At 37.6% G+C, this 12,538-nt stretch overlaps 1 protein-coding gene across 1 annotated transcript; it reads right to left on the bottom strand.

Annotated features, from left to right (window-relative positions):
- Positions 1 to 5,059: 5,059 nt before the first annotated feature.
- On the bottom strand, positions 5,060 to 7,844 carry LOC105395520 (proline-rich protein 4). Its single transcript, XM_011567472.3, has 3 exons — positions 7,752 to 7,844; positions 6,925 to 7,173; positions 5,060 to 5,572 (listed from the first exon to the last, which is right to left on the bottom strand). Exons 1-3 carry the CDS (start codon positions 7,761 to 7,763, stop codon positions 5,393 to 5,395), a joined length of 441 nt encoding a protein of 146 aa, XP_011565774.3. The 5' UTR covers positions 7,764 to 7,844; the 3' UTR covers positions 5,060 to 5,392.
- Positions 7,845 to 12,538: the final 4,694 nt, after the last annotated feature.

Raw genomic sequence — 12,538 nt, 5'->3', positions numbered from 1 at the left:
CCTACCTAACTTAATATTACCTTGATTCATTCATTCATATATATTTTTATGCGATACGTTCATGACAATAATTTCAGCACATAAATCCGGATTATAAAAGCGAGTTGATTTAAATGGATTTTAACCTTTTAGTCGTCGGCGAGCGTGGCTAGATTGTCTAGAATGATAACTTTAATCAAAATGTCTGCCACAGCCCCTTTTCACGTGTTTAGCTTATACCTAAGCGGAGGGGTGGCTCGCGTTAGAAATTACGTTTGGATCATAATATTATTTCCTTAAATTAGCATTTTAGATTTCAGACTGTTTTTCAGTCAGTTATTCTTGTTTTTAACATCGGACTTGAAGAAAATCGTTCGAAGAGCGCCATTTGAAGGTGCAAGGTTTTTAAGAGGTGGGTAAATTGTCCAAGAGGTAGCTTAACATATAGGTACAGGATGTTACAAAAATGGAATGTATAGTAAGCCGAATGGGAGTGACTCAGGGGGTTGTTCTAAAAACCTTGTTCTACGACTTTTGCAAATTCACGCAACTTTTTAGTATGGATGGATTGGGTAGTTAAATCTTATTTTTTCTCTCGTAGAAAAGAGTACTTACTTACTTACTTAAGTATTTCAGAATGACCAACACATCAATCTTATAAATAACCCTGTTTCCCAGTCGTATTTCGGCACCAAACCAGAAGGAAAACCTTTTGTTTTTGTTCTCGTCCGCGGCTAATCGCCTAACATCCGATTAATACTGGTCTCACAGGTGGCAGATAGCGATCCGGCCCATTTTTCAACCCTTGCGTGCGGCCTGCCCGCTCATCCACTTTACCTGGCCCCTTGAACCAATACCTTCGACCTACTGAAGCGTCTGTATAACAAAGGCTTAAAGTCAGGTTTTGTTCAGCAGCTGCTGAAATCAAGGGTCAATGGTTGGTTGCTACTATACTGTCGGTGTACAGAGTAATGGTAGTAAATGCAAATTGTCGGCGCTCCTGTCGTCAGGCCCCGCCCCCGCGACTAGTGTAAGGGTAATTAAAATTGCTGTGAGTACTTACTCCCTTATTTATGTGGCAACACCGGTGTGTGAGTTGTGGAGGGATCGAATGGTTTGTGGGTTCGATTATTTTTAGTTTATTTATGTGGGTGTGTATAGGATTTTTTGAAAATTGTATGCTTACTTCGTCAGCCAAAAGGGGGTAACTCAGCTCATTATTCTACAATTACAAGAATTTTGGAAATTCGAATAAATTATGATTCATAATAAGAAATCACACGAATAATGTACTTTCTATGAAACAGAAATATATTTTTTAACATCCTGTACCTACTATGTGTTTTGTACATAAACTTTTTGTGTTGTGTTTGTTAGCTATTTGGATAAACACTGACTGTTGGATAGATACGGGTTAGATATGGCATTATTGAAATTCTATCCAATCTATTCAATATTTCATAATGGTGACTCTTTAAAAACAGATAAAACTGTTTGCGGTGGGGTCGAGAATTTATCTCTTTTTCTGTCTGTACCCAGCCGTATTATTTATTTGTGGCAAGACCTTCTTGAGTTACCTATGTGGAGCTGGTTGATGACATCTGAACCAGCCATGGTATTTATGACCATTTATTGAACACTTTTATAAGACAGGCAGGTACCAATTTCCTTAGGACACGGTAGGCAGTAAAATGTTGGTTAGGTAGGTTGTTGCATGGTTATCCAGGTTAGGTCATAAAAATTATAATTAAATACTTACATTACAAGAGTTTGACGTAATTAGCCCGAGTTACTGCAAAATTGCACTAAAAACTTCAGCAGAAAACACATTTCAGTTGATTATGATTGTAATTTCAGCGTCCATGTTTGTTTTGAATACGCGGGAAATAATCCAGAATATTGTGCAGTGCACGTTTCGTTTGCCGCGTAAAATCAGTTAAAACGTTGTAAATTGCGTTTAGAAATTGCTTTTAATATTATGACTAGAGTAGAGATATTGAATAGTAAGTTGGGAAGTATATTAGTAATAAAATTATTATTATAAGTCCAGTGCATTTCATTACAGTGTATGTACCTAAGTAAGTTACATTTATGCTTTCAAGCTTCCTCTTGGGTCTTAAGTGACTCTAGTTTTAAAAAGATCTACGTCAAAATCTCGTACTGTATAATATAGGATAACTGCAGCAGCAGAAAACGTTTTCTATTGTCCAAAGTGTCTACAATGTTTTATTTAGACTTTACAAACACATTAACTAAATAAAATAAAAGTGGTTCATAATGAAAAGCTGAATTTCACCTCACTATACATCTACTTTTGCAACCTGTAGAGCGATTGATAATCATAATATATTGATTAAGCAAACTAATAATAATCATAATATATGAATTTATATATTTTTATAGCATGTTGTGTTATGTACCTGTTGTGTGATGCCAATAAATAAATAAATAATAATGAAAGGGTTCACGTTTGCTTAGTTTTTTATGTAGGTAGGCATGCTTATTATATCGAAGGTAATGTAACGTTTACATTTCACAGTAATTTAAGCCCACCGTATACGATCTGCTTAATTTATAACAGCAATTATAAGAATTATATCGAGCTGGCTTTTAAATCACATTATCGCGGCTTATCCTCGGAGTTTTTTTAAACAAAAATAGTCAGAAAACCCGGCATTAATCCGTCGACATGAAAGACTCGGGTCTGGCGGGTCACCGCGGGGGGCTGGCAGGTGCGTGTGTTGCCATACGAGAAAAAAAACAAAATAAAAGAAAAAAGTAGCAAAAAGTTTAAAATTTGAACGCCCGGAGAGATGCGCGCTGAGATGGAACCAATCGGATCGGTTATGGAATTATGATTATTTGTGTTTGTTCTTATTTTGAGTTTTTGATCTGGTTTTCTTGTGATGTGTGGTGTGATATCATCGGTTTCCCATGAGGATTATGAGTAAGGATCCAGGGTGTAAATTTATCAGTGAACCCGTAGGCAGGTTAATAACCTTTCATTGTTGCGATTGTATAATTAGTCCCATAATGAAAGTGACTCGTAATAATAAATGTCAGGGACATTGACTTACTACCTGTTTTTGGCAACGGGAAGGTCACGTATAAAATTCCATGCTATAAAATGCAAGATGATTTGATAAATTTATCGTATTTTCTCAATGAAAGTTCGCATTTCGTTGAAAGTTCTCTAAATGTTACCGCAACGGATCTAATTACAAGATAACAAGACCACGAATGCGATCTGCATTTCAATTTCTACGTGTGGTTACAATGCGGGGGATAATTCTGAAATGTAGGTGCCACCACAGAGCTCAGAGTACCCATCAATATTCAGTGTCCTAGGTGTTAACTTCATTTCTTCTCTGTGGCGAAGCCTGTGGTCACATGTCTGATATGTACCTAACTACTGGACTGTCCGGGGGGCGTCTCACGTTGCGCTTTCCTGTTCGGGGTCTCTACTCAAGAACTTATGTTTGCCACAATGGTCATCATCATTAGTGGGGTTACCACCACCGAACATTAGCGATCAACAATCCTTTAGACAGCATTGTGGTGGTACGGTAGCTTATTGTAAATTCGATCCTTCATAAAACCTCCAATACTTAACGACTCAAAACCTATCCAACTGCAGCTGCGCTATCCAAGGCAGGCTGTTTCAACACTTGGCGTGTAGCCTACACTGTGAGCCAGCAATGCACGCGGTCCACCGTTACTGTTACAACTGCAATCAAAGCAACTAACGCGACTCAAAATGATTTCACTGCATCCAATGCGGGCTGTTCGAATACCTGGCCTGTAGCCTTTCACTGTGAGCCAGCAATGCACGCGGTGCACAGCGATGGCGCCGCCGCACCAGCTCGAGATGCGAGGTCGGCGACCGCGGTGTTTGAACCCGTGGCGGGAAAGTGCTTGTGTGCTGTGTATCTGTATAGTATACTGCTGATAGAGTCTGTTGACGCTAGATTTGCAACGGTTATGATCGGTGAACACCTCCTCCTTTTTTGAAGTCGGTTAAAAAGTAGTTTTTTTTCCTGGAAGCCCTATATGTATGAATGAAAAATACTCGTAGAAAGACGAGAACGTAGTGTTACGTCTTTCTATTGGATGCGGAAATCTATATAGATCGCATCCAGTGCCGTGCTTTAAGTAGGTGGTTGACATTATCTCTGGCTTTAGGAGATGCCTATATTGTCCAGCAGTGGACTGCTATAGTCTGTAATGATGATGATGTGTATGTAACACGTCAGTGTCAGCAATTGCAAAGAAAAAATCTGGCCCTGGTAATGTTTTTCTGCGTTTGTGTTGCAAAGTTAGCGTTGAGGGACTCAGTGGTTCTGTTAGGAGTTCGTCGGTGAGTCAACGATGAATGTCAATAGCGGACAATGTCATACTTTGAGATTCTGAGCTGACCGCTGCCTGTTGCAAGGCTTAGCAAATGTTGATTAGGTCGGGGCTTAGCAAATGTTGATTAGGTCGGTTAAGTATACCTACCTAGGTAGGTTTTATTCGTGAATTTTGGAAAAGTCGGTGATCAAAAGTTGTTCCGAATGACCTCCCGATATACTTACTATTTTCCGGCTCGCTATGCCAGTTTTGCAACATCCTGTATTGTACCCAAGGTACCTATTTATTTTCATTATACCTATGCTGTATAATGACCCAGGTATTTATTTTCATTTTCACATTATACTTCCTAATCCTACTTCACTATAATGGCCCTATTAGTCGCACGATTACGACGTGTGACCACACCGGTCCAGAGTGCATCTATGATGTTGCTTCCTGGTGAATGTCTGTAAGAACAGGAAGAGATCTTGTCTAAGTACCGTCATTATGGTCAAGTTAAGTACTTAGGAACCGGTGCGCGGTGGTTCGTAGTCATGCGTAAGCATTTTAGTAATTCGATTTTTTGGTATTGCACGTAAGGGTATGGGTTGCCGTTGCCACGCAGATATCTGACATTACATATTTAAATTACATTACTTATGCTGATAATGATAAATTGTATGACATGATGATTTTATCATTTAAGTCGTCTGAGGAGACTGAGGTGAGATGGAAAAAGACACAGAAAAACAATAAAATTGTATATTTTATTAAAAACCTAAACAACAATCAACAACAACAATAATAACAAAATATAGTCAACAACAGTCGCAGTCAACGACACACACATTCACATTATTGCATAACACACAATAAATATCACATTTATTTGACATCCGGCACAGAACTGGTGCAAAAAATACTAAAACCCTAATTTGTATTTACATTCGATCGAGGCTATTCGATATTCAAAAGTACTGGTCGCTAGAAAAAGCATGCTGCTTACAGAATAAGCTATTTCTTTTTCACTGACTGCCCCATTTCTTTTTAAAATTTTAAATTTGGAAGCCTATTAACCTACTTAGTACTTTCCCTTATGGTGGTAGATGTGTTTGTAGACGGGCACGTGGACTGGGTAGGGCTTGGGGATGGGGACCTCAACCTTCTTTTCCACTTCCACTGGGTAGGGCTTCTCTACCTCATACGGGACTGGCTTTTCTACTGTGTACGGTACAGGCTTCTCAACTATTTGGGGTACGACCTGCAACAAAACACATTTAAAATTAGATTTAAGGTTTTTTTTTAAATGAAGGAGTTTCCTTGATTGAAACCTTTAGGAGAAAGCGAGTTAATTAATAAAGTGGGAAATACGATGGGTTGGTAAAAAGGTGCTTCGTCTTTCGCTCCACTGACTGTCACTTTTACTTTCTCAGCGGCCAGTAGCATTGCGTCAATATCGGTGCAATTATGTTTTTTTATTTATTATTATGTCACACAGACAATGTGATCTGGTTACTCCACTCGTTGAGTCATTCAGTCACGGTTGTTTGTGCTGTGATCGTGGAAAACACGTGGCCATTGCATTTTCTCACGCGTTTTATTGACATTGATGCTTTTTGCGCACGAGAATATTCATAGTTACTACTGTAGAGTAGACTCTGTGAAACATGTTGTTATAGTGCGACAAACTTATCTGTTCCGGTGAAAGTGAACTAAATTGATCCATATCTCATTACTTACTAATGAATTGTATATTGTAAAAGATTAGATGGGTTTATTAACACCGCAAGAGCGAATTAACAACACGTGCAAACATAAAATCTTATAGAATTAAGAAATTTTACACATTTATGTGAGCTGTCACCGGAACAGAAAAGTTTGTGGCACTTTACTACTTCTTTAACCTAGTTTTTCACAACTAGAGTTCAATACAGAAGAAAAGTTTGAAAGGGATAACAAAGAAACTAACACAAAGTAACAGATTTTCAATGATAGAAAAAGAAGACAGATGGTTTAAAGGCATCACAGATAAAGTAATTTAAAGTATTTAATAAGAACAGTATACAGCTATTTTCACACAGCCTTCCGACCCCAAGCTAACAGCTAATAGATAACGATTACTTTTACGATTTGACGTAGAATAACTGCCAGTTTCAATAACTCTATCTAGTATCTACCGATGACTGGTAGTTACTTTCATACTATTTTGACACATTAAAAGTTACAACCTGTCAAAATCCTATGAAAGTAACTACCAGTCATCGGTAGATAGAGTTATTGAAACTGGTAGTAAGACGTCGGCCTCCACAGTAACATGAAAATAGCAAGTAGGTAGGTACTATAGGTACCTAGGAGATGTCCCCTCGTATTATTATTATAATTTTTAAATTCATAATTCGTTTTTACGACTGCGTATATATAATTTTAAATAATATTCAAAAATAAAGATTAGACTGTAAGTACTTAAATAAAATTGTGCGTTCAGCTGTCGCTACAAGGGTTTGACGTAGATAAACGTCACTATATCGCGATTGTACATAATTACGGCGCTGTGATTTTTATTGACGATAACGAATCCGCAGAATGCCTACAATCTTCATCTTCATAACTCACCTTGTAAACGGGCACATGTATCGGCTGCTCCACCGTCACATGAACCGGGTACGGCTGCGGGATGGGCACCTTCACGTACTGCGGCACCGACACGGCCACCGGGTGCGGGATGGGCACCCCGATCTGCTTCACCACGGTGTAGTGGTACGGGCGGGAGTGCTCGCTGTGGGAATGGTTCTCGGGCTCCCATCCGCCGCCGGAGGGCGCCCCGGCTGTGACGGCTGCCAGCATCAGGAGCGTTGTTGCCTTCTGGAGAAAAAAAGAAAAAGTTGTCTATGACGGTTTGGCTGGAGCGCGGAATAAGAGTGGACCTTTTTTGATGTTTTGTCTATGGTTTACATGGGCTTGGAATAAGAAAGGATTTTTTTAGGGTTATGGATTAGGAGTTGCAATAACTTTACACAAATGCAAAGGCAAAGGAAAGGTAAAAGTCGGTAGGTACTTTAACTGGATCATAATTTTTATTAAGTAAAGGTATTCGAGAGCAAAAGAGCGGTATTGAACCAATTTATGTAAGTAGGTGTTTTTAAAAGTATCAGAAAGTGGCAATGCCCTTCACCAGTGCACCACTAAAGTCGGAAGTTTGTAAACCAAACTTGCATCACTGCACCAAATGACATCACATGTTAAATAATGAAACAGAGCATAACAACAAAGTTTTTTTTCATAATTTTATAAGTCACTGGCCACTTGCCCAAATGAAAAAAAAGTATTGACTGCAGAATACTGATCAAAAAAGGCTGAAAACTTTTGAGTATACGCGGGAATCTGCAAACTTTTTTGATGGCGGGAAACGGGATAAATTTATAGCAAGCATTGCAACTTACGAAAGCGATCATGTTGACACTGTGTGGTTTGACGACTGCTTGCTGACTGATGTTGAATCTGATCTTCACAACTGTTTTATACCAGTGCAGAGAATACTACACCTTTCATTCAAGTGATAGTACTGCGCTACTATGAGACGTTTACTTTCGATCTCGTTGGTGATTGTACCGGTTAGCTCGTTGTACATCGCTGGGTTTGCTCGTGCTTTTGGTAAGTAAAGTGTTAAGAATACAGCGTTGGACGTAGTGTTGTTGTTTTAGTACGTGAATGCATTTTCGATGAAGTTGTTGCCGTTTTGGCATGATTAAAAACTAGTGTTCTGTTTTATTTTTGATTCAACTCAACTTGTAGGTTGCAACTTGTATGTAATAATATCTTTGTTGTTTTCTGTGCGATTAAGTAAGTAGAAAGTATGTGACATATTCTGTCTGATATAATAGGTAGGTACTTAAATACTAAGGTAGGTACCTACTTAATTATTATAAAATGTAAGTAAGTACTTAAAATGAAATAAGAAAAGGGATTATTTTAATGCATAATTAAAAATAATGCAAAATAAATTCTGTCACAAACACGTCATAAGTAAACTGTGTGATGTGTGCATTACTTTGAAATGCAAGCATAACTAAACCGAATAATATAATTATAAATATAACACTCATGAAAATGCACTAAGTACTTATCGAAATATTATATTCTGTAGCAGCTGTGCAGCAATACGAAACTTGGGGATAGCAAATCTGCGTGCTGATTTGTGTCCTCCCGGAGTGACTCTCTGTCCTCATCCTTCTAGTTCTACTAGATACGTACTCTGGTAAAGTTTTATAGAATTGCAACTTTGTGTTTGAAATATTATAGGTATAATCGTGTGATATATGTTAAGTATACATTTTTTTATCTTTAAGTATATCTACTCAAGTTCTATTTACCAACCATTGCATTTGTTTAACATTATTCTGATTAAAATATTTTCTGAATAAGTTATCTTTGTTTGAATCATAACAATTTACAAAACAAATAAATTAAAAGTACAATTTCTTTGACTTTCAGACCACACACACCCCGCCCCCCGCAGTTTCAAAATGGCGGCGGCAACTGTCAAAACAGGAGCATTTACGGGGTTCGACACGAAAGAGATATATTGCCACATCGCCAACACCCCATCGGGATACGATGGCCCATCTGGACCGCAGGTTGGGCCTAGTTCATTTAAGAATAAAATAAAATGTAAGTACTTACTTAATTCATAATTCATAGGCCGTGTTCACAACAAAAGACAGTCTCAGCCACAATTTTCTAATAGGCATACTTATCGGAATCTAAATAAAGGCACAACTTTTTATTTTAGTGCTGTCAAAACCTTGAAAAAATCATCGATTTGAATCCAATGAAGGGAATCCGTAAATCTCATTTTCCACTGTCCAAAGTTATAGTTTATAACCTTACTAAAATGACTTATATTTTTATACCTTCAGAATCGATATAGACTTGCCTTGCCACCATCTGGGTCACCCCTCAGGACCGAGTTACATTAACCATCTAGCAACCTTCATACTAACTCAATATGTTTTTAATGAAATTGCTGATTCGGAAGTTTTTTCTACCAATTTAAGAGATTGGGAAGTGTAATATTTCCTGACATACCTTGGGTCAAACCTTACAGTCCAGTGGATCCCAATCCTACGGGTCCTCAGCAGGTGGCTCCGTACATATGTTAGTAATTATTAACTCCGCTGACCAGCTAGCTAATTGCGAATACTCCAAGTAATCGCTATGAATTTCAAATAGACTTTTATGTAAATGGACAGATAATTTGCGCCGTCTGGGTAATAAATATTGTGAAGATTATGTGAATTGAAGTCTTAGTAAATGGCGTTTGCACCTCATATGAAACCCTATTAATAAGTATGCCTAGGTTCCCTACAGTCAGTTCTTCAGACCTATGTATAGTACAGAAACCATTGTGTATACGTAGACAATGACGGTACGGTTGGCTGCCATACCTACCTACACACAAGACAAGCTGATGGAAGACTGCTAGACAAGGCTCTATGAAGCTATATACAAACTGGCTAATGTATCAATACATAATTATAGCGTGGGAGGCCCTCTAGCGCACTGGATGATAACGGAGAGGTTTTCCGTTGTAGTGTATGAATGAGGTGGTCCCGAGAACAGAGTGTTGCGATTCTGAAGACAAAAATCTTAGTTCTTTCGACAGTTATTGGAGAATGGCCATTTCTCTAAGGCGCCAGGACCCGCCAGAGCAGCCATTGATGATTTGATAGATTGATGTGTAGCCCATGACTACAGTTATCCTGGTGTAAATTTTATTATTGTGAGGCATGGGAGAACGAAGATATAGATAGGTGCTGAAAGATCAAGTCTACTACATAGTTCTAGATGTTTCCCTCAAGCAAAGTATTTTTTGTTTTAAAGTGGTTTAGTTTTTGCTAAAAAAAACCCTTAGGTATTAAGAACACATTTATTATTGAATAGAAATAGGTTTGGTTAGTGGCTGCAAAGCGGGTCAGATTAGGCCATTCTCATTTATGGCTTAAATCTATATTTAATATGTTTGTGCAAGTCGTCCTCCTCCACCCAAAGGTTGCCTGGAAGAGATCGCTTTTAGCGATAAGGCCGCCTATTGCGTTATATTGTAAATTGTTATTTGTGTAAATTGTTTTTAAGACAATAAAGTAGTATTCTATTCTATTCTATTCCTTAAAATTGGTGCCTTCAGAAATATTGAGAACCTCTATCAGTGCCTGTGTAAGTACGAAGAGCAAATCACACTCTCAGTACATGAGGACCGCTCATTGCTCTGAGGCTGCTGTTTGTTTTATACCTACCTACTAAGTAATCTAAGTATACAGAAGCTTAGATTAACTATACATAATATACGAACAAGTTGAAGAGTCATATGTCAGTGCATAAAAAAACGTCTTGGTCAAATGACACCCCACTCTAGGTAACACAGCTCTTATTTTAAATTTTTAAATTAGTTAAGTCAGAAGACTTTTATTAATTACAAGAAATAAATAAATTGGTAAGTACAATGGTTGCCATTAGGTTGAGCTTTAAATAGATTCACAGTAAACAAAATACGGACATGTAAGTGACACACCATCTCGTTTGTATATCCTCCTAACTATATAATATTATAAATGCGAAAGTAACTGTGTCTGTCTGTCTGTCTGTCTGTCTGTCTGTCTGTCTGTCTGTTACTCTTTCACGCCAAAACTAGTGAACCGATTTGAATGAAATTTGGTATACATACGGTCTAGACCCTGGAAAAGAACAGGGGCTACTTTTATCCCGGAATTCCCACGGGAAAACTATTTAGGGCGAAGCGAAGCGCGCGGGAACAGCTAGTCGTTAATATAAGACAGGGAGTAATTATTCATTTGAGTAAAGATTTAAGGTATTTATAAGTACTTACAGTAGTAAGTAATTTAATGGGTCCACGGAGGGGAACTACGTAGTTCCCCTCCGTGGACCCATTAAATTTGTCCTTTCTCTATATCTATCTACCTACAAGTGGGTATTTTGCACATAGAAGGAAAATTTCATTTCAAAAAAGAAGAAAGAAAGGCAAGAAGGCTAGGAAGCCTTCTTCTTATAAATTTAGGGTTTGGTTGGATTGGACTTGTCACCAGACTCGATGAGAAGAAAAGAATATAAATTATTATATGTTGAAAAGTATTCCTGAAGCCCTGAAGGACGGCGTAAAATAGGCGTATTTATAATATTCTCTGAATATTAAAGTTAATAATTGAATAATAAATTTTGGTGAAATAATTGTTTTTAAAAATTTACTTAGGTAGCACGTTTTTTCTTAACGGCATGGATTTACTAGGCAGATAAATATACCTACGTACTTTGCTGAAGGTCCACAGGTTACAATCAACCTTTTACCGTTTTAATATGTACGGATCCTGCAAAAAGGATCAAGTACTTAATTATTTTATTTCAAGAGTTTTCGAATGTATTAATTTTGAATTCATTATAAATCATCGACTGTATCCGTGTACAGTAGGTACTTGTTTTGTAGTAGGTAATTTCAAGGCCTATCTGCATCATTAATTTTTTAGATATTAACAATAAATTAAGTAGGGTTCTAACTCTAAGTAAGAAAATTACATATTTTATTTTGAGAAAACTGCACAACGTAGGTACACTTGTCCAAAATTAATAATGCACATGCAGATCTTCACACCCAAATCATTAAATCGTAAGAGCCTTAAAAAAACACTTGCATTTTGCACCTTGTTCGAAAGAAATAGGAGTCAATATCATGTGTCACATAATCGAAAACCACCGATCTGTCAAAGATTTCTATGCGCATTATCAATTTTGGAGCACTGTACCTATGTAGAATATAAGTCGTACAGAATGACACCCTGAGTCATCCCCTTTTGGCTTACTATAGGTACCACTTTGGAAACACCCTGTATAAAAGGTACCTATACCTATGTATGGCCGGGACTACAGGTAAAACTGAAAAAATATAATGTTGTCATTGGAGTAATTGGTTATACCTTATTTTATGGACCTTAGGACTTTAATACCTCTTTGCAAGGGTGTAATCAGGCATTTACGCTGAAACATTTTCGACGTAGATTCTAATAAGTTCTTACCTACTTATCAGTCGTGTATTCATAACCGCTAAATAACGAGAATATAAACCAATTACTTAAATAAATACCTAATCATTAAACAGCATAGTCATAAAAAAGACAAACATAACAAGAAGTTTCCGCACTTTTCTCACTGGCCGCCAATA

This window comes from Plutella xylostella, chromosome 25 (genome assembly GCF_932276165.1).
Source record: "Plutella xylostella chromosome 25, ilPluXylo3.1, whole genome shotgun sequence".
Classification (NCBI taxonomy): Eukaryota; Metazoa; Arthropoda; class Insecta; order Lepidoptera; family Plutellidae; genus Plutella; species Plutella xylostella.
This window is presented reverse-complemented; position numbering and strand designations above follow the sequence as displayed.